Genomic DNA, 25,296 nt, shown 5'->3' with positions numbered 1-25,296 from the left:
GGGGTGGGTGGGGGCCCGCGCTGGCGGCCGCTCCGCGCCGGGTCAGGCAGCGGCCGGGTGAGTCGCGGCGCGGCGGGTGCCCCACACCCGGGCGCGGGCCCGCATCGCCGCGCGGCTTCAGCTTCCGGGCGGGCCCCCCGGCCGCCCCCCGGCCGCCCCCCGGCCCCGACCCCCCGCCGCCCGTCCACGCTCGCAGGCGCGGGGGCAGAGCGGCCCGCTCCAGGAGGCCGAGGCCCGTCCGTCGCCGCCGCGCGCCGACCCGGGGATGCGGGCCCGCGGGGGCGCGTCCGGGCAGCCGGGGTCCCGAGGCGCTCGGCCCCGGTCGCCGCCCCCCCCCCCCCCCGCCCTGACTCAGCATCCCGGTTCCCGGCCGGGGGCGGGGGCGCTCGGGCCCTGCCGCCCCCGCTGCCCGGGCCCCGCGCCGCTCGGCCCCTCCGCCCGCGCCGCCCGCGCCGCCCGACTCACCGCGCCGGCCCACGTCCGTCGCAGCACCTCCGACGGGCTCCCGCGGCCTCCCGGAGCCTCGGGGCACTTCCGGCTTCGCGAGCCCTGGCCGGGGGCCACGTGACCGACGGCCGGCGCGCGCCGGTGCGCCTGCGCACACCCGCCGGACCGGCCGCGGCCTCGGCGGCGCACACAGGGCGGGAGCGCTGGTGCGGCCGCTGCCTTCCCGGGGCTCGCCGGCGGGCGGGGCGGGGGAGGCGGGGAGGAGAGGGAGGCCGGGGGAGGGGGGCGGGGCGGGGCGGGGCAGGGGAGGGGGCTCCGGGAGGGCGGGGGAGGCGGGGGGGAGGGGAGAAGGCTGGGGCAGGCCGGGGGGCGGGGTAGGGAGGCAGGGCAGGGGGGTGGAGGGTGCTCGGGGATGGGGGCAGGGGGAGGCCGGCGGGGGGAGGGGAGGGGGCTCCGGGAGGGCGGGGGGTCCCGGGGCAGGGGGCAAGGGTGCCGGGGGGGGGCGGGGGGAGGCGGGGGGGAGGGGAGAAGGCTGGGGGAGGCCGGGGGGGGAGGGGAGGGGGCTCCGGGAGTGCGGGGGAGGCTGCGGGGGGGCCGGGGGAAGGAGGCCGGGGGAGGCGTGGAAGGGAGGGAGACCAGGGTAGGGGGTGAGGCCGGGGTGGGGCGGGCCGGGGCGGGGAGCGGAGGCCGAGCGGGTGCCGCCCGGAGTCCGACCCGGGCCCCACCCTCCCTGCTCGCCCGCGCGCTCAAAGGGTGAAGCGGGCAGCCGCGCAGTCAGCACTTGGCGATTCCAGACCTGATTCCCAGAACTGCAAGTCCCGCCGCGTCGCACAGGCCCCGCCCCCCCGCGGACGCCCCGGAGCCGCCCTGAGAGCCGCAGGTGCGCGGAGCGCTGGGGAGCATCCCAGTCTGCGGGGAGGCCTCTGTGGCTGTTGCAAGGACTGCGGCTTACGATGATCCACACGTGAAATTCTTCATGTGAAGAGGCTCGATTTATTTTTATGCACCCTTTTTTTGGGGGGGGCGTTGTGCGGTGGGCGAAGGCCTCGGAAGTGGATGTGGACTGCCTTCCCGTCTCAGCCGTCTGTTGGGCTGGGGCGATCCTGGAGACCTTGACTACTCAGGGTCCTGAAATCCTCGCGGCTGTTCCTTCGGGTGACGCCTCCTGCCCGCGGACTGCGCTGCGGCCTTTGCACAGATGGGGAGGTCAGAGACTCCTGCGGCTTCACGGCTACACTTCTGAGCTGGAAGAGGAGGAGTTCTCAGTGGAGGACGACAGGAAAGCCAGGGACGGAACAGGAAACCACGGCAGACGGCTTAAGAACAGACCTGGGGGTGCAGTCCCAACTCTCCCCAAGTACCGACTCCAGGCGGCCTTCTTCCCCCCAAGTCTGTTCCCCTCCTGTGCACAGTGGCGGTAACAAAAGCCCACAGTAGTAATGCGTTGGAACAAAAGGAAGTCACTTTATTAGACTTTTAAACAATGTTTAAGCACTGGAACCACTGTAACAACAAATCTGTTTATACTGTTTACAATTCCAGTTTCAGTTTTCCTGTATGTAATAGCCAAGAATGAGATCTGTCCAGGTTCCTTTACAACAGGAAGACCTACAGCTCAAAAGTTTTATGGGAGAAAATGTCATTAGCTGAGCCAAAGGCCTTGACTCACGTATTTACCACGTAAGAGATGCACACTGAAATACCACAGGTATTTTCTTAAAAGGTAGAGCTGCTTGTGAACCAAGGAACAATCAAGACTTTAAATAAACTTAGGCACAGAAGTAGACCAGGCATCATAAAACCCTTGTTGGTGTTCCATAGTCAAGTCACACAAATCCCCATCTTTGACCTCCATGGCCGCAACTGTCAAGAGTCACTCTTGAGACAGTTATTTGGGTGCTTGTTTTTGGAAACTAAATACAGTACAAATAAGGTCATTCATGATGAAGCAGGGGTTCCTAATTGCTATGGTCCTCCCTAAATAAAGCCCTCCGGGTAACTTCAGGGAAAGATGGGAATTATGCGTGACTACAGGACATGGAAGTTTATTTACTACTGCAGACTCTTTAATTTCCGTGTCATTTTCTCTTGGCTCTGAACATACACGAATCTTTTGAAAGACCTCAAAAAGCCAGGCAAAAAGGAGCTGTCACCTTTACATCTATGGAACTGTATTTTGTAGTGACCATAGCTACTATGAAGCCTTCGTGGGCAGGTACGGTAATAAGCTCTTCAGGCTTAAATTCTTAGTTGTGAGGTAGCTACCATTATTTCGCCCATATTACAGATGTGGAAACTGCGGCATGAAGAAGTCATTTAACTTGCTTAAGCCTCTTAAAACCAGTGACAGGCAGAAATGTTATTTGAACCCACTGAATCTGCAACCTGTTTTAGCTCTAAGCACTATGCTGTGACTTGTTAGTATACTCTGAAAAGTTAGTGCGATTGCATGAGATGTAATGATCTTTCCCAATGAAACGTTTATGAAACACTCAAGCTTTCACATACCTATTTTTACTATTTATTTATTTATTTATTTATTTATTTATTTATTTATTTAGAGTACTCACAAGTGAGCAGGGGCAGGGCAGGTGAGGGAAGAGAATCTTAAGCAGGTTCCACGCTCAGCATGAGCCCAATGTGGGACTTGATCTCATGATCCTGAGATCATGAACTGAGCTGGTATTAAAAGTAGGGATACTTGACTAAGCCACCCAAGTGTCCCCCTCCACATTTTTTTTTTTTTTTTGAGATAGCATTTATTCTTTTTAAAGTAAGCTCTAGGGGCACCCAGGTGGCTCAGTGGTTAAGCAACTGCCTTCACTCAGGGTGTGATCCCAGAGACCCGGGATCAAGTCCCACGTCCCTGCATGGAGCCTGCTGCTCCCTCTGCCTCTCTGTCATGAATAAATAAAATCTTAAAAAAAAAAAAAAAATAGAATAGTTTTAGGGAATTTATAGACCACTGAAGCCCATCATGAAAACTTTAAGGGAACCACGTGGGCCAAGGGTTAAAAACCCTCCCCTAAAATCTTGAGCTTTTAGAATTTAAACTTAAAAAAAAAAAAAAAAAAAAAACTTAAATGACTGTAATAGTAATCCTGCTGCTCAGTTTATCCCTCCTCTCTTAATTTTCTAAAACTAGTTAGTGATACTATTATTTTTCTTCTTGTTTTCTTGCATTGTCATGAATAAAAATGGGGGAAAATACTTCTAGTAAACAAAAGCCCACCTACTTGTAAGCAACATCAACACATAGCGTCCTAAGTAACTCCAATAAAAGAGGGAAAAATTGGATTTTAAATTCTATGAATAGATTGAAACAGCCTTTCTTTTTTTTTTTAACATTTTAAAAAGAATCTAAGAGAACTAAGTTGTATGTAACCTTTTGGGAGCATAAATCAATCATCTATAAGCTTATATGTGCAATTCTTTACATGGGAAATCAGGGAGACATGAGAACAGGAGATTAAAGTATTTATAATAATAATTCCAAAAAAGACTTGATAGATTTCGCTACGTAAAATTTATTTTTATTTTTTTATAAAAAGTGTATAACACTGGTACCTACTCTTAAATCAGTTAATTTATGAAACCATTCTCTTTTGTAGAACACACATTGGCATTGAAACAGTTTAAAGAAACGTAATGGCTATCTACAAAAAAATTATTTTGATTTGTTGTATTCCCCCCATATTTTAAGACTGCACACATAAAGGAAAATTAAAATTTTATATTTAGCAATTAAAAAAAAAGTACACTGTTTTCCTGCTATGGTCTTTATAAAGGTTGTAATGTTTCAAGTAAAAAAGAAAAAAAAGTACTAGGATGACCATGCTGTATCTTTTAACAGCATTTTTCTATAGAACAATTTGAACTGGCATGCAAGCAACTTCTCTTGTTGTCACATACCTGTATTCAGAGAAAATTACACCCATTTTACAGAAAAATCCCAATACATATACTGCGATAAGCTTAAAGCAATGTTTAAAAGACCAGTGTGAATGGCACACAAAAACTGCTTCTTTATAAATTAACTGGAATTCCTGATCAGAAAGTAGGCACAGGGAGATCCAGTCCTTAGGGCTTTGCTCTCTGGAAGAATACCTGTAAATAAAGTACAATTAGCACTGAGGTCAGAAGGTATCACCTTTCCCCAGAAGCATGACTCCAAGTCAGTAAGTGCTAGTCAGTCTTTTGTAAAATACAATCAATATTTAGAACATTTCACATATTTCATAAATCCACACCTGGCACAAGAACTTTCTTTTCTGGACAATTTGAGAAAGTCTAGAGATACGTTGACATTAGTTGGGCAACTAGTGAAAATATGGTATTAAGTCTAATGCGCTGAGAATTCAAGTGGTCAGAGGAAAACACGCTCTTTACCTTTCGCTGACTGGCACGCTGTCAAAGCTAATACTGGGAAATTAAATATTGAGGAAGAAACAAATCAAAGCTAAAGATAGCACCTGTTATCCCTTAAGGAATTTACTAATTTTTTTATCATAAAAAAATACTTGCAATTCAACATTTGAGACTATGAATGAATAGGCTAGAGTTTATGCTGGTGACTGGCCCAGTGTTGCCCACTACCTTCCACAGTTAGGTACATGTTTTGTGTGTGTGTGTGTGTTTTAATAAAGATTTTATTTGTAAGTAATCTCTGCACCCAGTGTGGGGCATGAACTCATATCCTGAGATGAAGCCAGCCAGGTGCCCCCGTAGTTAGGTGCGTGTTAAGAGAGCACTCGAAAGACTACTGGTAGGCAGTAACTCACTCGGGACCATATTCATCACTGTACTCTTAGCGCCTACGAGATCAGACGTTCAGTTAACAACCTATTGACTAAGTGAAGAGAAGAAAGATCACTGTGTGAGCAAAACGAAGCCTTACAAAGAGGCTCTGCTTGAGGTAAGCCTCAGAGTGGGTAGGATTCCTAAAGGAGGAGGGCTGCTAATAAAGCAGAATTTTGGAAGAACAGCAAGAATAGCAAAGACTGTTCCTGCAAGAGAAACCAGAAAGGCGGTCTGAGATCAGAATATGAAAAACAACAAAAATTCTGAATGAACCTATTTTTATTCAACGGTATAGGTTTATGAAGAGTATAAGGGGAATGAATTTCAAAGGACTGTTCAGGGTTTTCAAACAGCTCAGCCGGGCCCCAAGGGAAGGGGTATCAGTGTGAGAGGACACAAATCCACACCGGAGTAGCAGCAGTGGAGACAGAGAGGAGAGGCTGACAGGAGGAGAGAATCTGCAAGATCTAAGGATCCACTCCACGTAAGGAGAGTAGGCACGAAAGAGGGAACCTCACTTCTCCCACCAAGAACAGTGCTCTCCTGGAGATAATGCTCACACTGAAAAGCTGGGACCTGGAGGAAGACTTATTTATAAATGCAGCTGGATGAATTACTATGTTTGGAGCACAAGCCTGCTACACTGGATCTGCGGTTACAGACACCTTTAAGAGAGTTACAGTTTCTGTGAGCCCTTTCACCCAGTTCGGTCACAGTTATTTAACAGATGTTACCTCCGAAGGCGCTTTGCTTTTATAGGGAAACGGGAGTGGGGAGGGTTCCTAATGATAAAGCGTAATTCCCAATATTCTTTTCACAAACTCCTATTGGTTTAAGCTGACAAATGATTACTAGGGAAAAAACTGACAAGGGAAGATGTTATAGAACCAAAGTCAAAGGATGACACATTTATTTCCTCAGCAAAGGCCGAGACTTAGGAAATTACTGAATGCCTTGGACAAAAGGACCAGGCAGTCATTCATTAAGTCACCTGCTACCAATATATTTGGCATAGTGTTTTGTCCTCAAATTTGTTGAATGAAGGTAGTAATAAAAACAAAGAGCGGTTGCTCATTTTGTCACACTGTAACTTTATTTTCAGATGGAGGTCTTTTGTAGGCAGGAAGAGTAACTCATATGGATATTTGCAGCAGTTAGTACAGTACCTGTTACATAAAAAGCCATCACAGATTAATGAATGACTGACTACCTGGGTGAGAGCAAGACAGCTGTACCTCATGGGTTGTAAATTGTAAATAAGAATACCAAATACACATTTGATGCTTCTTGCCAACTTGGAGAGTTTTTTAAAAAATTAAAAAATTCACCCAATTAGGGGGGGCACCTGAGTAAAGTATCTGATTCTTGGTTTTGGCTCAGGTCATGGTCTCAGGGTTGTGAGACTGAGCCCGCATCGGACTCCATACTTAGTGCAGAGTCGGCTGCAGATTCTTTGCCCTTTTTTCCTCTCCCTCTACTCCATCCCTGCGTGCCCTCTCTCAAAATCTTTAAAAGAAAAAATTCACTCAATTTATGAATGTAAAAAGAGCCCTGATTGCCGAATCTGAGCATTCTTTCTGTCCGTTTTATAATTCAAAAGTTTCAAAAATAGGATATAGCCAAGTAACTTGTACTTCTCTTTTTATATTTTTAGTTTTCTTTCAAGTCAATATGGGTACATGTTCTTAAACATTATTTCTTGTCTCAGTCCTGTAGTTCCTATTTAATTACACCACAAACTGTAAAAGGAAACTGACATTTTCATAATATGTTCAAGCATGCACAGTGTGCTTAGGTCACTTTTTATGATCTTTTCTAAGAACTCAGTTGAAAGTGACTTTATACAAGATTCTGAAGTAGAACTAAAACTATAGATTTTTAGAAGCAGGTTTTAGAAGACATTCCAAAATAAGTAATAATTGGTAAGATTACAGTATGACACAGGATCTACAATAAGTATCCTCTCTAGGCTCTAAAATATTACCCAACTGTAAGAAGATATGTAAGGTTTCCAAATACCTACCTTTAAGTAATTTTTAAAAACTTTAGCATCAGGCTGCTGAAGCGCTTGACAAAACTCCTGGGGGGGGGGGGGGGGGCAGGAGGAAAGAAGGAGAATGAATCAAAAGTATTAAATTCACTGTAATTCAAATCCAGTTTTCTTTCTAAAATTGTGATTTAAAAAAGATACATAACTATTTTAACCATCAGTTCTATATGTACAGTACATCAGCATTAACTATATGCATACTATTGTGCAACAGATCTCTAGAACTTTTTATCTTGTAAAGCTACCTCCCAAGCCCTTGCCACCACCATTCTACTTCTGTTCCTAAGAGCTGGGCTACTTTAGATACTTCATATAAGTGGAATTATGCAGTATTTATAGAATCTTTGTGACCGGGTTACTTAATTTAGCATAATGCCCTCAAGGTTCATTCATGTTGTATGTAGCATGTGACAGATGTCCTTTAAGGCAGAATAATATTCCACTGTGTGTATATACCGCATTACTTCTCCTTCATCTGTCAAAAGGCATTTAAGTTGCTTCAAATCTACAGTAGTATGATAACTTATTAAAGTGAACCAGAACAGTTCCTCATCAAAAAAGGTTCTATGGCTTTTTCACATGTAACACTTGTCAGATATAGGCTTTTGACACTTTTAAGAACATGGCTCTCCTAGACAAAGTTGACTCACGCCTGAGAAGGGGAGAGGGACAAAAACTACCCTGCTCAGGCTGTATTCATCTTGGAAGAGTGGTAACTGAGCAGAGCCTGACCAAAAGAAAATGAGGTTAGTCTAATAGAATTCTGTAAACACTGTTGGCAGAGGCATATGAAAAAGGGAAAATTGGGGATGCTTCTTTTTATGATCAAATTATCAGCTAGAGATATAATTTTGTTTTACTTAGCAATCTGGTATATTTCTATTTTTGATGAGCATTAAGGTCATGTGAGTAATTAGTCATTTACCTTTTTTATTAAAACATTACCTTACTTACATAACAAATTATAGCTGAGAAAATTAATACCTCTAAAGATAAAGATGCTGGGTCATGAAAAAAAGAGATCATAAAACTCATTAAAAATGACATCACTCTTATCCAAGATAGAGCCTGTTTTTCACTTGATTTTTTTTCAATGTCTTTCATAAAATAGCATCATAACAACTTTTTAAAAATACTGTTGGTGAAGAAACAATTCCTAGCATCTACTGAAGAGATATGTAATAAAAATTTAGATACCTCAATTACATCTATGTGCTACTGGACAAGTCAGGATAACTCAACTCATGCCAAGAAAATCACTAAATGCCATTAAAAAAAAAATCACTTTGCAATTTTTAATATTTTTTTATTTAAAGATTTTATTTTATTTATTCATGAGAGACACAGAGAGAAGCAGAGACATAGGCAGAGGGAAAAGCAGGCTCCATGCAGGGAGCCACCCAGGTATCCCTCACTTCGGAAATTTGGTAAAAATTTAAGATCACTTTCCAGATACTTCACAATAGTTTCAGATTTAAAAAAATAAGCATTGATAAGCTTGGCATATGTAAAATGAATGATCTAGCACAAATCTTCACAATAGGTTGGTGAGTTGTGGGGCCCTTTGGCAGTCTGGGAGAGCCTACTGGATTCTCTAGAATGTTTTTTTACAATTTATGATACATGGGATTACAAAGGAAACTAACTATAATGACTTATGGTTATCGGGACACCTGAGGTGGCTCAGCGGTTGAGTGTCTGCCTTGGGCTCAGGGCGTGATCCTGGAGTCCCAGGATTGAGTCCCACATCGGGCTCCTTGCGGGAAGGGAAGCCTGCTTCTCCTTCTGCCTGTGTCTCTGCACCCCCCGCCCCATGTCTCTCATGAATAAATAGGTAAAATCTTCCCCCCAAAAATGACTTATGGTTATCAAAAACATGTGGTAGAGTAGTAAGATTTACTGACTCAGATAACAAGGTCCAGTGATATATCTTAATAGCTTATAATTTCAATATTTTGAAATATAGTTTGTGAGACCCCTGGAACAACTAATAAAACACAAAAACACTTCTGATTTCCACTGGTGACAACGTCACAGGCAATGCGAATGTTTTGTGATTTGTCACCTACACAATGGTAGGAAATTAAACTTTTGAAAAAAAAAATAAAAAAATAAACTTTTGGTTAAAGGTTAGTGAAAATGAAAATACCATTTTCTCCCATTCAATTTCATATACCCCTGAAGTTTGAACTCCTGTTATCTTATATATAGTAAAACATCAAGTTGAATGCAGTTTTACTTTCTTGACTCAAAATTAAGATAGAATTACAAGTCATATTTCTTTAACTAAAATTAAGAGAAATATCTACTCTGAGCTTTTACCTGAATTATTTCTGGAGCTACTTGTAAGGAAGGCAGGTATTCTTGTTGAAGATACTGAACACATTCTGGGCCCTGGAAATTAAAAGATAATTATAACTGACATTTTCTTAATATTAATAATGCATAAAAAGAGATTAGAATGACACATGTACACTTTAAACAGTATGGTATTGTGATTAAGAATATTGTTTGGAGCCAGACTGCTTTGGTTTAAGGCCTGACTTTGGCAAATTTCTGGTAACTTGAGCACGTTACTTAGCCTGAGCCTCGGTTTCCCCATCTGAAAAATGGAGTTATTTTAAGGAGTGGATGAGTTAAGAAATATAAAACTTTTAGAATAGTGCGGAGCATGCACTACATGTTAATCTTACTTATTAGCATTATACAGTGAAGATTAAACAAATGTTCTAAATCAAGGAAGTAACAATGCCAGAGTCTTCAAAGCACTGAAAGAAGACAGCAAACAGAGGTGCTCCTGTTCAATCTACCACAGGGTGGATTATATGGTATCTGCGGGTGCATGAGGGGAAACCTTTGGGCAAGGGTAGGGTTGTAACCATCCTGAGAAACTAAAATACAAGTGAGGATGAACAAAATGATATGTTAAGAGATAATAGCAATACAAGTACACCTCCCTTTTTCCTGTTCAGCCATCAGGGAATAGGAATTAAGCAGCCAAATGAGGAAATCAAGACAGAAAGATGAGGTGATTCGCCCAGTCTGCTGTTGATTACATTTGTACTGAAAAGCAGGTCACCTGATTTCTAAACCCAGGTTTTTCTCTGGGTTTTCTCTGCCATCTTCCTAAAAGTGATAATAGTGCGGGTTTTTTTTGTTTTTTTGTTTTGTTTTGTTTTTTTTTTTGGGCAAACTTAGTGGAGGGAAGGCAGAAGAATTCTACAAATGAATCCCAAACCCCTATCCCTTCACAGAAGCTACAAAGGAACTTAGGATACAATCTGAAAATGGTTTTCCTATAGCAACGTGTTTGAAAGGGTGACCTCTGCGCGCTCACAAATGCACAAGGTATTCTCACTTTCAAACCTGAATCTGATTTAAAGATTTTAATATGTTGATAACTCCAAACCTAGTCTAACTGGAAGTAACAGTTGTGAAATCACAAAAGAAAAAAAACCCATCTCTCCTCAATGCACTTCTCCCCGCCTTAACACTTGCATTTCCTGTTTAATATATATATATATATATATTTTAAAAGATTTTATTTATTTATTTATGAGAAACACAGAAAGAGAAGCAGAGACACAGGAAGAGGGAGAAGGCTCTCCATGGGGACCCCAAAGTGGGACTTGATCCCAGGACCCCAGGATCACAACCTGAGCCAAAGGCAGACGCTCAACTGCTGAGCCACCCAGGTGCTCCTGTTTAATATACTTCTGAATCAAAGAATTTTTTTGTTTCTTTCTCTACACTGACTCCTGGTCCTCTAACTCACTGGACCTATGGCATAATTTAATGACCTTTCAAAGGAAAGCTCTTCCTAATTCAGAGAAGCTAACAATGCACTGTTTTTTTTTTTTGTTTGTTTGTTTATTTATGATAGTCACAGAGAGAGAGAGAGAGAGAGAGAGAGAGAGAGAGAGAGAGAGAGGCAGAGACACAGGCAAAGGGAGAAGCAGGCTCCATGCACCGGGAGCCCGATGTGGGATTCGATACCGGGTCTCTAGGATCGCGCCCTGGGCCAAAGGCAGGCGCCAAACCGCTGCGCCATCCAGGGATCCCAACAATGCACTGTTTGTGAAAGTTTCTCAAGATTGCTTCTACATTCCTTTCTCACTGTTTTTTTTTTTTTTTTTTGCTGCCTTTTGCTGCAAAATCCAAGTTTTTATTTAAAGTATAACTTCTCACCTTTCCCTCTCTATTTTTTTTTTAAAGATTTATTTATTTATTCATGATAGAGAGAGAGAGAGAGAGAGAGAGGCAGAGACACAGGCAGAGGGAGAAGCAGGCCCCATACCAGGAGCCTGACGTAGCACTCGATCCCAGGATCATGCCCTGGGCGCCAAACCGCTGAGCCACCCAGGGATCCCTCTCTCTCTCTTTTTTAAAGTAAGCCCAATGCCCATCATGGAGCTTAAACTGACGACCCCAAGATCAAGAGCCACATGCACTTACCAACTAAGCCAGCCAGGCACCCCTCGCTGTGACTTTCTAGCATTCTCTGTTTTGACTCTTCTCTTAGTATTCATACCTCTGGTTCTATTTCTAGCTTTTTCTTGACTCTTGCTTTAGCCAGATTTCTTTGTATCCTGGTCTTAGAAATTCTCATTCATTCCTACCACTTTACCTTGTGGACTCCAAAATCAGTATTTAGTTCTAATTGCTTCAGAGCCATATTCCAAAGCTCTCTGAACATGCTTCCAAGCTATCTCAAATTACAACCCTAGTGCCTATGGACTTCTCAACTTTTCATATATAACACAAGGCTAACTACCTAATCCTATTTTACTTTCTAGCTATTAATTCTATCTCCATACTTTAGCTAAACAGGTATTTCTATTATTTTCTATCAAATCCACAAGGCAATGTCTGCTCTGTCTTCATATACCTGCTTAACTTTGCCAGAATGACAGCCCCCCCTCTTGTCAGTCCAATCAATTTACATGTGTCCTGAGGCCTATCAAAAAAACAAAAACAGGGCAGCCCCAGTGGCTCAGCAGTTTAGCGCTGCCTTCAGTCCAGGGCGTGATCCTGGAGACCCAGGATCGAGGCCCACGTCGGGCTCCCTGTATGGAGCCTGCTTCTCCCTCTGCCTGTGTCTCTGCCTCTCTCTTTCTGTGTCTCTCATAAAATCTTTAAAAAAACAAAACCAAAACCAAAAACAAAACCACTTCTTTCCTATGGCTTTCTTCGATTACTGTGATAGGCAAAATTGCTTGTTCACCTTTAGTCTCACAATATTACACTTAATATAGATGTATTAATTTATCCCTATTCAAGTACTTAACTGAGAGTTATTTATATATTTACTTTCCTGATTCCAAGTCCAAAAAATATTGGGAGACTTTTAAACCTAATTCATCTTTATACAGCTCCTCTGCTGCCCCCGCAGTCCACATATACTCTTTATCCTAGCATAGTAGGCATAGAAAATGCTGCAGAAATGAAAATCCTTCAAACCTGTATTAGAAGAATCAAAAACTCAAGTTCAAATGAGGGAGTGGACTGAATGGAGACAGGTGAATATTTTTCTGAGGGGTGGGGGAGCTGCTATGTGGGAATGTCCAGTCCTGTGTTGGCATCCTAGCTTTGAGCGAAATTGGAGATAGGAGTTTTTATTTTTAAAAAAAGGACCTGATTTTTTATTTTTAAAATTCTATTATTAAGTAAGCTCCATGACCAAAGTGGGGCTCAAACTCACAATCCTGAAGTCAAGAGTTGCATAATCCACTGATAGAGCTAGCCAGGTGGCCTAGTACCTGATTTTTAAATGCTGGCAATCAGGGGCACCCAGGTGGCTCACTGGTTGAGCATCTGCCTTTGGCTCAGGTCATGACCCCGGGGTCCTGGGATCAAGCACCACATCGGGTTCCCTGCACGGGGCCTGCTTCTCCCTCTGCCTATGTCTCTGCCTCTATGTATCTCATGGATAAATAAATAAAATCTTAAAGTTAACAATCAATTCATGTTATTAAAGAATACTGTACAAGGCAAACAACTCACCAGCTGGATTCAGCCCAGATTCACTTACAATTTTACAAATGATTAACAAAACATGCTAAAGTTGTGAAGCACTCTAACCATTTGCAATACTAAGACTGAGAAACCCAGCTGTGAAGAGCCAACTAAGTCATGAAATGTGGATCTTTTTATGATTTTTCACATTGTCAAACCAAAACAGACATACATTATAAACTTCCTGTAATCCAAAACATAAAGGGCAGTAATAGATACTACTATCTGCATTCAACTCCTTCCTCACATTCAAAAAAAAGAACTCAACTTTTTCAAAAGGTATAGCAACAAGTCAAACACGATTAAAACCACTAACAAATCTACATGTAAGACGAAAGTGAAGGGGCATGGAGCGCAAAGCTTACCCGTTTGAGATGAATTGTTTTCAAAGTCACTGCACACTCAGATAAAGCCTATGAAAAACAAGTGTGAGAATTTTAATACACTTCATTTTTGGTTACTGATCCCACTTTTATTTCCGTGGCCACTGCCTATTAACAATTACTGCCAAACAAGGACAGAGGAAGGACAGTGACAGGTCTATGAAATAAGTGGGTTGGTAGAAAAAGGAAAAAAATTTAAAAACGCTGTCTTACTGCAGAATATGAAATTATAAAGCTTTTACTAGGCTTTGGGGAAATGAGTAGAGGGCAGTGCTTGACAGGAGTATTCTGAAAATGAGATCTAGGGAAACTATCATCCAAGCAAGAGAAAGTTACTCTTAATGGTTAGGAAAAAGCCATTAAGCACCAAGGTTTATAATGAAAATAGTAGAAAACTAGTAACTCAAATCAAGTTGTAAAGAGTGTTTGTATCATGTACCCTTTTCATGGTCCTAAAAAAGAGGAGTTGGAGGCTGTTAAAGGAGCTGGATTTTATAAATTAAATTTTAATATCAGGATTCAGTGAGAATCCACAAAAGGTCCAGAAGGTATCATCAATCTTTTAAAAATGAATCCCAATGTGAAATTAATTAAAAGAAAAATAGGGATCCCTGTGTGGCTCAATGGTTAAGCATCTGCCTTCGGCTCAGGGTGTGACCCCAGGATCAAGTCCTGCATTGGGCTCCCTGCATGGAGCCTGCTTCTCCCTCTGCCTGTGTCTCTGCCTCTCTCTCTCTCTGTCATGAATAAGTAAATAAAATCTTAAAAAAAAAAAAAAAAGAAAAAAAAAGAAAAATAACGGCAATGAAATTAACATGGTCAACCTGGCCTTAAAGAAACTGTGAGTTAGAATACACACGATGTACACAAGGTAAACAAAGATTCCTGGGTGCTTACCAACACTGTTTGTGCATCAGCCAGATCAAAGGTTTGTTTTAAAGGTGCTAGGAAACATGCTGGGACAATGTGCTTATAAACAAAATCAGCAAATCCCACTGGTCCATCTTTACCTCCTGTCAAGACAATTCAAATTTTCATCTTGTATATAAAAAAAGGCAATTAGTTATCATTGGGGGAAGTCAACTCCGAGCTCCTATCTACGTTAGAGCTAGGGTTCCATTTTTCCTTTCTAAGGGTCTTAGGAAACAGGTTGGAATCAAGTTTTTTTTAATGTTTTTAAATCCTCTTACCCCACAGTTCTACCAACTTGGAAAGGATGATAAAACATGTTTTCTGTGCAATCGGATCTGGATATTCGACTGCTCCTTGGATAACAGTAACCAACACTCGTTCTACATTCTCTGCACCTGAAGAGAAATAACAATTTGAATTTAAAGATTTGAGGGAGTGCATGCGCGCATGAGCACATGCGAGGGAGAGAGCATGTGAGGGAGAGAGCATGTGAGTGGGGGGAAGGGGCAGAGGGAGAGAATCTTCCAGGAGACCCCTGCTGAGCCAGGAGCCCAATATGGATCTCACAATCCTGAGATCATGACCTGTGCCAAAACCAAGAGTCTGACACTTAACCAACTGTACCACCCAGGCACCCTGAATTTAAATTTAATAAGACCTAGAAAGGCAACCCAAAGGCAACTCATTTCATGATTTTTAATTTTTATTTTTGGATAAGTTAATTAACCTGTATTTTTAAATTCTTTTATTACTATTTTTAATTTAGATTTTAGGTAGTTAACATACAGTGGAATGTTTCTGGAGTAGAATTCAGTGATTTATCACTTACATACAACACCCAGTGCTCATACCAACAAGTGCCCTCCTAAATACCCATCACTCATCTAGCACATCCACCACCCAACTCCCACCACCAACCGTGTTTCTTCTCTATCACTGAGTCTCTTAGAGCTTCTCTCTTTTTTTCCTTTTCCTGCTTCCCATATGTTCATCTGTTTTATTTCTTAAATTCCGCATGAGTGAGATCATATAGTATTTGTCTTTCTTTTCACTTAGTATAACATACTGTAGCTCCATCCATGTTGTTGCAAACAGCAAGATTTCATTCTTTTTGATGGGTAACTAATCTTTTTTATCCATTCATCAGTTGATGTACATTTGGGCTCTTTCCATAGTTTGGCTACTGTTGTTAATGCTGCTATAAATATCATTGGTGCATGAATCCTTTTGGTAAATACCTGCTAGTGCAATTTCTGGATCATAGGGTAGTTCTATTTTTGAATTTTTGAGGAACCTCCATACTGTTTTTCTAGAGTGGCTGCGCCAGTCTGCATTCCACTAATAGTGCAAGAGGGTTCCCTTTTCTCCACATTCTTGCCAACACGTTTCTTGTGTTAATTTTAGCCATTCTGACAGGTGTGAGATATCTCAGCTGCTTTTGATTTGCATTTCCCTGATGATGAGTGATGTTGAGCATCTTTTCATGTGTCTGTTAGCCATCTGGCTAGTCCTTTTTAGAACTAAAAGTGTTTCTTCATGTCTTCTGCCTATTTCTTAATTTGGTTATTTGTTTTTTTGGGGGTTGAGTTTATAAGTTCTTTGTAGATTTTGAATACTAATCCTTTATCACTTATGTCATTTGAAAATATCCTTCCGTTCCATAGGCTTTTAGTTTTGTTTCCTTTGCTGTGCAGCTTTTTATCTTGATAAAGTCCCAATAGTTCATTTCTGCTTTTGTTTCCCCTGCCTGTGGTGACATTTCTAGTAAAGAAGTTGCTGCGCCAGAGGTCAAAGAGGTTGCTGCCTGTGTTCTCTGTGTCCTTTAACACTATTTGTTGAAGATACTCTTTTCCATTGGATATTCTTTCCCGCTTTATTGAAGATTAGTCAACCATAGAATCGAGGATCCATTTTTCAGTTCTCGATTTTGTTCTCAACTGTCAGGTCAATGCTGGCAAGCTGCCACCATGCTATTTATACCACTAAAGAATCAATTAAAGAATACTGCCCTGGGAAAATGGGAACTAAATACAAATTAATTTTAAGACCCTCTACGTGAAATGGATTCCCACCTTGGTAATGATGAACTGCCAACCCAGGGAGAAATATACAACCACTTTAAAAGTATGATATTTACTTCAACTAGCTCTTGCTCATATTGACATACAACTGTGACAAGGCCTCAAGCAGATAATCTCAGCACCCCCACCTTGATTTGCTATGACTTCACTCATTCCACTGCCTGTGACTGTTTGCAGGAAAGCAAAGTAACTCCTTCGCAACATTTGCTTCTCTAAAGCAGCAGACTGGTCATTTTCTTCTGCTGGTCGGAGCAATACCTCAAAAATTGCATGAAGGAGAGGCATGAACATTTGTTGTAAAAATGGAGATACCTGTATCTGAAGATAAAAAACAAGTATTACTACTTCCGAAAGGTGAAAGATAATTATTAATATGAAACTAAGAAATACATGCTTTACATAAAGCCTTTATCCAGAGTTTCTATTAAGGATATATATTTACATAATTCTGTTGGCAAATATCAATGTCAGGACAAAAATCTACATTAAGGATATACAGTATTGAAATCTTCAAAATTGTTAAGTTCAATTCATTTCCTACAGTTCAAGATTCAGGTTAAAGTAACAGGGATTCAGGGGCACCTGGGTGGCTCAGTCGGTTAAGCATTAGCTCAGGTCATGATTTCAGATTCCTGGGATCAAGCCCAGCATTGGTCTCCCTGCTCAGCAGGGGTCCTGCTTCTCCCTCTCCCTTTACCTCTCCCCCCAGCTTGTGTTCTCTTTCTCAAATATATAAAATCTTAAAAAAAAATAGGGATTCAGATATATTTCACAATTGAATATTACTATAAAATATTTTCTAATTTAAATAATCAAGAATTTGCTACATTATATTGCTAAATTATAAGTAGAATTTATATGATTGGGCTCTCAAGGCCTTATATGCTGTGAAGTAAATTGCTTAACTTCTCTGTCTCAATTTCTTTCTTTCTTTTTTTTTTTTTTTTAATTTTATTTGAGAGGGAAAGAGTGAGCAAGGGCAGGGTGAGAGGCAGAGGGAGAAGTGGATTCCCCCCTGAGCAGGGAGCCTGACGTGGGGATTAATCCTAGGACCCCGGGATCATGACCTGAGCCAAAAGCAGATGCTTAACCGACTGTGCCACCTAGATGCCCCTCAATTTCTTCATCTATAAAATAGAATAGTTCTCTTTAGGAGGATCGAATGAATTAATATACAAAAGAAAGCTTAAAACAGATTTTGAACACAGAAAGCACTATGTGTTAATCATTTTTATTAGCCAGCTTATACTTGACTTAAATTTCCTTGTACAATAAAACTGACTTTAATACACTGAATTAATTTCAAACTCCTGCCTGGGCACTCAAAGTTACAAGTTCTTATTTACTGCTAGACATTTTAGTACTCAATGTTGTTTTCATTTGCTTCTCTAAAATAGTAGATTGTTTTCTTCTGTACAGAGGTAAGGTTTTTATTAAAGCATCCATTAAATATGGTCTATGTGTCAGGCAGTGTGCTAGACACTGGAGAGGACTATGGTCCATGCCCTCAAGTGACTTATATTAAAAAAACAAACCAAGGGGCAAATGCCAAAATGTATTTGAAGATAAATATATCTAATTTAAAAGTCAGGAGGTTTCTGAGCCCTGAATGTCTGAGGTACCTTAAATTTGGCTGTAATCTGGTTGATAAGAGGAATGAACTCCTGGAGGTCTTTTGCTTCACAATCTTTGAGCATGTGTTCAGAGGCAGATGGGATGAATGGAAGAACTTCTTCCTCTAGGCAAATAATCATGCGATGAAGGAAAGTACGAACTCCACTTCTGAGAATATCCTTTTGCAAGGGACAACTGAGGGCTGGCAAGAATGTCTGTAAACAGTCCAGATAAACTTCGGAACAGCCACACTGTTTCACAGTCTGCTTGTTGCTGAAAGCTTTGCTGGTTCGGCTATATAAGCAAAATCAGACAACTAGTTTTAACTTTATTCTTTAAAAGTTTTACAGAGTAATAAAAAATAATGCACAAAAAATTGCAAAATTGACAAAACTAAGAAGCCAATTACTTATTTTCTATGTCATGACTACTTCCATCTTTAGCTAATATGGTTATTTGTTATACTATTGCTTCCAGTTACCATTCCAGAAACGGTTCAAATTAAATGAATGAGAGGTAATTAATACGATTCTAATAAGAATCCACCTAAATGTTTGACTAAAATCCTACTGATAAAATATACAGAAAAGAAAAAAAATCCACTTACTATGACTGGGCTGTACTAGACAATCTGCAAACTACTGATTTAAATTTAGAAAACAATCTTTAGAATCAAGTTATTTATACAACCTAACATTAGCTTTTGCACTGAAGTACTCTACAGAGCAACTTCTCTGTGTAGAATCAGCAGTCACTACAACTTTCATATTGCTATTGTTTGCCAATAAAATGTATGGGCAGGGAGAAAGAAAAGGCAGCTTAGGTGGTCTTCAGGACACAAGGCAAGAGCTAAAAAGAAGCCTCAAGATTTTGTCAGTGCCAAGACTGATCCAAAATGGCCCAATATGTCACTGGTACATAAACTCTTCAGCTAATCCCCCTAAGTACATGATCAATTTATATTAAAGAAGTCAGAAGAATTAAGGATTTAGATACTGGTCAAAACCAGAAATGCAGAATATTATGTGATCTATTCCCTTCTTCAGCTAAATCTTCTAATTCACTGAGTTTAGAGAAGAAAGGTTTAGATAATTCTCTGGACAATCCAGTTTTCAAAACATAGATGTGTTTCCCCAGTTCTAAAAGATCCAAGTAAATGGTTCTGTGTGTATACAGACACTCACTTTACAATTTTAATTTAATTATAATCACGCTCACCTGGCAAATCCAACAGCATGGTTGAGACAGTCTGCTAGTGATGCCTGTCTTTCTTCATCTTGTGCCAGCATCAATTTTTCTAATAGAATTTTAAACTTCTCCATTAGTGGAGTTAACAGATTTCTCATTAATGCTTGTTTCCGTTCAGCTGGATATTCACTATTAACAATCAGCACTCCGGCTGTCTCATAAATAAACAGTTGATCATCGCTGCTCAACAAAGACTGGTAACCATTCTCCTAGAAAGAAATTTAGTCCTATTGGTGTTTATCATTGTTTATTTATTTTTTAAGATTATTTATTTATCCATGATAGAGAGGCAGAGACAGAGAGACAGGCAGAGACACAGGCAGAAGGAGAAGCAGGCTCCATGCCGGGAGCCCGATGCGGGACTCGATCCCGGGACTCCAGGATTGCGCCCTGGGCCAAAGGCAGGTACCAAACCGCTGAGCCACCCAGGGATCCCCTTTATCATTGTTTAGTTCCTCTCATTTAAGCACAGTTAATACAACAGGCACAGGAGACGTAATCTATCACGTAAACTCATTATTAAAAAGCAGATCAAGTATTTAAAAAAAATTTTCTCCCAGCACCATATAATGGAAAGAAAACTGAATTTGAGGTCTAAAGGTCACAGGTCTAACCCCCCCCCCCCTTTTAAGATTTTATTTATTTACTCATAGAGACAGAGAGAGAGAGAGTCAGAGACACAGGCTGAGGGAGAAGCGGCCCCATGCAGTCCCCTGACGTGGGACTCAATCCCGGGTTCCCGGGATCACGCCCTGGACTGAAGGCGGTGCTAAACCGCTGAGCCACCGGGCTGCCTAATTCTCCCCTTGATAAAACTTTGCAAATTATCATAGAAGATAATTATTAGTTAGCCTTCTGACTTGTTTTCTTTTTGTAAAAATCTTATTTGTAAAACTGTTACAAGGCTAAAAATGAGATGTACAAAGGTGCACTGAACATTAGTATAAAGGCCATAGAGGTTAATATTTTAAAGCACTTAAATACTGAGTAGCAATAAAAACCACACAATAAATACATACATATACAGCAGTTGTTACTTGAAAACATTTGAAAATAAGACTGCAAATCAGAGAAATAGTTCTCATTCAAGCACAAGTAAATATCCCATATACTTAATTCTTGTTAATGAATTTTATTATATTTTACATTTATATATAATCTTTTTTAGAGAGAATCTTAAGCAGGCTCCACACTTAGTGTGGAACCCAACATGGGGCTTGATCTCAAGACCCTGAGATCATGACCTAAGCTGAAATCAAGAGTTGGATGCTTAACTGACTGAGCCACCCAGGTACCCCTATTTTTTACATTTATGCATCCAGAGAGGTCAAGAGGGTGAAAATATCAGGTGTGGCCTCTAGATCCAATACTAACGCTCCTTGTAAAAAATTACATAAAAATCTAGAATAAATTATGTGGTGATTTTATATAAAAGAATACCTCATCTTAGGGGCACCTAGGTGGCTCAGTCAGTTGAACATCAGACTCTTGATTTCAGCTCAGGTCATGATTTCAGGGTTGTGGGATTGGGCCCCACAGGAGGCTCTGCACTTGGCAAGGAGTCTGCTGGAGATTCTCTCCCTCTTCCTCTGCCCCTCCCCCAACTCATACTCTAAAATAAATAAATCTTAAAGAAAAAAAAAACACCTCATCTATTAAAAGAAGCATGTCCCTATGTAAAAGTCGCTAAAGCATTTAAGTACCACTGGGACTAACCACTGCTGCAGGAGCTGAGAACACAAAGGTAAACTATATAAGGTACTTAAAAAATGGATATTCATTACCCTATTAAGCAGACAACATCAGGTAAAAGCAAATTTTTTTTTTTTTTAATTTATGATAGTCACACAGAGAGAGAGAGAGAGAGAGAGGCAGAGACATAGGCAGAGGGAGAAGCAGGCTCCATGCACCGGAAGCCCGATGTGGGATTCGATCCCAGGTCTCCAGGATCGCACCCTGGGCCAAAGGCAGGCGCTAAACCGCTGCGCCACCCAGGGATCCCCGGTAAAAGCAATTTGAACAAAGCCTTTTTATATAGTAAAAAAGGATTATGGGTATAAGCTTGTTTATATTAATGGTACAAAAACATGAACTACTTAATATCTATAAGATAATATAACGTAATAGGATTTTTAAGTTGGCTCCATGTCCAGTGTAGAGCCCATTACAGGGCTTGAGCTCACAACCCTGATATCAAGACCTGAGCTGAGATCAAGACCTAAGCTAAAATCAAGAGTCAGCTGCTTAACCGACTGAGCCACCCAGCTGCCCCATAACTTTCTGAATGCCTAACTCTCATTGGTCAGTGTGAACTGCTACAGAAAATTTGGCCTTAATTAGATGAAGTTTAATATTGAGGTTTTTGTACTGTGCAAAGATAATTTAACCACAGAAGTCATTAGTAATCCTTCATGCAGTAAAATTATATAACTACTATACTCTAAATACTGATATTTACTTCAAAGAATAAAAGTATTTTTATGTTTAACACTTTTTTTTTTTTTAAAGATTTTATCTATTTATTCATGAGAGACAGAGAGAGAGAGAGAGAGGTAGAAACACAGGCAGAGGGAGAAGCAGGCTCCATGCAGGGAGCCCGACGCAGGTCTCCAGGATCACACCCTGAGCTACAGGTGGCACTAAACTGCTGCGCCACCAGGGCTGCCTTATGTTTAACACTTCTAAGTGGCTGCTTCAGTATTAACTTTTATCAAAATGAAAAAAATACGTAGAAGTTAAAACACACTTACAAAGCATCTCACTTAAATCTTTCTTACGAAATGAACACCAAAATAGCAATCAGCATTTAAACTTTTTTATCCAAAGCCTCAAGTTACCCCAAAAAAGTCAATCTAATGGTCGCAGTCACTTAGAACAGCTAATATGATCATATACTAAACAGGAAATCATTTAGAAATTGAATTTTTCTTTCTCCATAAAATACTTCAACATTTAAGAGAAAGCCGATCATATCCCACTCTGCCAAATTTATCATTTGATTATGATTCCTTTCCATTTTTATTAATATTTTTAAAGATTTACTTATTTATTTGAGGAGATTAGGGGGAGGAGCAGAGGGAGAGAGAAACTCTGCATTGAGTACAGAGCCTGACCCTGAGATCGAGCCCTGAGCCAAAACTGAGAGTTAGATGCTTAATCAACTGCACCACCTAGGTGCCCCTCTGTTTTTATTAATTCTATTGATATGTTTTGCTTACTAATCTCAACAGTATTTTGGTAACCAGAACTAACCCTTGTACACAAGCCCCCATCCCTGCCACTGCCAACCCCATTAGGAAAATTGTCCACGAGGCACAAGCCTTAAAGACTAAAGGCATGTGTGGCCATCAATGATACTTGGGTAAAATCTGTAATTTGGAAAGACAGATACTTACAGGTGGAGAAAGCTCTAGTAAATCTTGTATTCTATTCAGAATATCTTCAATGAAAGGATTCATTTGTTTACTGAATAAAGGCAAAAAAGGAGAAATCACAATTATGTAAACAACTGTGCTCAAAATACAAAATTCCTTTTTAAAAAGGGTAGGAACAAAAAAATTCTATTCTAAGCTAATCAGATGTGATCATTAAGACAAGCCAGAATTTTTAAAAATTACAAATTTTTTAAGGTCTTATTTATTTATTTATTTATTTATTCATTCATTCATTCATAAGTGACATACAGAGAGAGGCAGAGACATAGAAAGAGAGAGAAAAGCAGGCTTCCCATGGGGATCCCAATGCGGGACTTGATCCCAGGACCTGGGATCACACCCTAAGCTGGAGGCAAATGCTCAACTGCTGAGTCACCAACGCATTCCCCAAAATTACAAACTTATAAACCTAAGAAAAAGTAGTTTTCATACCAAGAAAATGGTACGAATAAGAAACAATACAAAACAGAAAGGTTAAAAATTTTCCATTTTTTTAGGTTAAAAAATTTTCCATGAAATGTATTCTCTAGAATTTCAAAGAAGCCATACAGTAATCCATAACAATAAAACTGTTGGTTAAATACATAACTAATGTCATTGGTGATATGTGTTATATATAAAAATATATAGAACTGCAAATAAATATATATATACGAAAAATATACATAACTGCAAAAAGTATATGTCATGCAAACAAATCTCTTTGCAGTGATGAACCTGGCTACTGAATAGAAGAGGTCATATCATAACATTATGATACTAAAAAAGAAAACCTGATTAAAAGAAATAAACCTAAAACAAACAGAATCAAGTCTACCACAGGCTTTTAGAAAATAACTTCTAGGTCTTATTTAGCAATCTTAAAAACAAAAAGTAAACATAACAGCTGATATTTCATACTTACTTCAGAGATTTGACAAATCTGGAGAACAGGTAAGCAGTTCTGCTCCGTACTTTTGCACTAGAATGTCGCAGACCTCTATGATCTAAGAAAGCCATCTAAAGAAAGAGACACCTTTACTATTTCTGCACTTATTTTAAGTTTTTGTTGCCATTGTCACAATACATTTTTGTTCCCATCAAATTTTACTTTTTAGCTCCTAGAAGGCAGGAACCAGGTATACATAACAAGTAATCCTGGAGGGCACCAATAGGCCCTTGAGGACTTGTTTTAGGTGACTGATTAAGCCAGAAACTGTCCATTTTAAAGAAACAGAGGAGGGGACAGTTTCAGGATATTTAGAGTTTATAGCTAAAGTACATGGGAACCCCCCTCCCTCCAGAAATTGAGAATAAATGAATACTTACTAGTACACATGGAATGTGCTGAGGTTCAACTGTGAAAAACTTTTCATATCTAACAACAGTTTCGAAGAACTCCAATGTCACAGATGTATGCTGATAGGAACTAACTCCTGATGTTACCAACTGGAGCAGGAAAAAGTTAAGAAATCTGTCCTTATTCATCGTAACATCAAAATGCCCCAGTGTTAACAGATGCTAACTTAAGGAACTCCCACTAGCTCACAGTGAAAACAGAAAATCATGTTCAAAATAAATTATCTGTAGTATACTTACAGTTCGCATCATATCCTGCAAAGCACTAGCTTTTGAAACATCACCTGAGAAGTGAGCACCATGAGATACTGGAAGAGCTTCTGCCAACATATACAGCAATCTTATTGCTACTTCAACTTCCATAAAACGTGTTGTCTGCCAATTCCTACCAAGACCGAATACATACGTGAGACTTGAATATAAACATTTTATGCAACACCAACAAAACCCTCTTTATTTAGTATTTATTTTTTATTTATTCATGAGAGACACAGAGAGAAAGAGGCAGAGACACAGGCAGAGGGAGAGAAGCAGGCTCCCTGCAGGGAGCCCGATGTGGGACTCGATCCCGGACCCCGGGGTCATGACCTGAGTCCAAGGCAGACGCTCTACGGCTGAGCCACTCAGGCGTCTCAAAAGCCTCTTTAATTATTAAGAAGTCATAGCAATTCCTTAATTTCAACAGAAGACAAAACTTACATCACAAAAGTAAAAAATAACTGGTGCAGTCCATTTCATTGTTTACATTTCAAAGAGCAGTGTTTCCCCACAAGGATAATGATAAACAGAGACGACAATGACATGGATGAAGCTACAGTGTATTATGCTAAGGGGGATAAGCCAGAGAACAAATACCCTATCACTTCACTCATATGTAGAATTTAAGAAACAAAACAGATGAACAAAGGGGAAAAAGAGATAGACAAACAAAAAGAATCTAAACAATAAAGAACAGAGGGTTACCATAGGGGAGG

At 40.7% G+C, this 25,296-nt stretch overlaps 2 protein-coding genes across 6 annotated transcripts in view; both read right to left on the bottom strand.

Annotated features, from left to right (window-relative positions):
* The window catches only part of TBK1 (TANK binding kinase 1), a 41,617-nt gene extending 40,997 nt beyond the window's left edge, over positions 1–620 (bottom strand). The window contains exon 1 of one of the 3 annotated variants that reach the window (XM_072843115.1): positions 466–620. The gene's annotated coding sequence lies outside the window, so the exon portion shown is untranslated. The remainder of the gene's footprint in view (positions 1–465) is intronic. The other 2 variants (XM_072843113.1, XM_072843112.1) reach the window with 2 other exon arrangements.
* Positions 621–3,954: 3,334 nt separating this feature from the next.
* XPOT (exportin for tRNA) overlaps positions 3,955–25,296 on the bottom strand; it is a 41,817-nt gene continuing 20,475 nt past the window's right edge. For 2 of the 3 annotated variants that reach the window (XM_072843075.1, XM_072843077.1), the window contains 13 exons: positions 24,563–24,707; positions 24,293–24,412; positions 23,889–23,983; positions 22,946–23,015; positions 19,521–19,759; positions 18,311–18,596; positions 16,817–17,006; positions 14,886–15,002; positions 14,593–14,708; positions 13,678–13,725; positions 9,620–9,691; positions 7,271–7,327; positions 3,955–4,554 (listed from right to left, as the gene is read on the bottom strand). In XM_072843075.1, coding sequence (XP_072699176.1) covers positions 4,528–4,554; positions 7,271–7,327; positions 9,620–9,691; positions 13,678–13,725; positions 14,593–14,708; positions 14,886–15,002; positions 16,817–17,006; positions 18,311–18,596; positions 19,521–19,759; positions 22,946–23,015; positions 23,889–23,983; positions 24,293–24,412; positions 24,563–24,707 — 1,582 coding nt within the window. In that variant the 3' untranslated portion in view covers positions 3,955–4,527. Of the gene's footprint in view, positions 4,555–6,318; positions 6,414–7,270; positions 7,328–9,619; positions 9,692–13,677; positions 13,726–14,592; positions 14,709–14,885; positions 15,003–16,816; positions 17,007–18,310; positions 18,597–19,520; positions 19,760–22,945; positions 23,016–23,888; positions 23,984–24,292; positions 24,413–24,562; positions 24,708–25,296 lie in introns of those variants that run through there. The other variant, XM_072843076.1, reaches the window with a different exon arrangement.

The sequence above is a fragment of the Canis lupus genome, chromosome 11, assembly GCF_048164855.1.
Source record: "Canis lupus baileyi chromosome 11, mCanLup2.hap1, whole genome shotgun sequence".
In the NCBI taxonomy this organism is placed as follows: Eukaryota; Metazoa; Chordata; class Mammalia; order Carnivora; family Canidae; genus Canis; species Canis lupus.
This window is presented reverse-complemented; position numbering and strand designations above follow the sequence as displayed.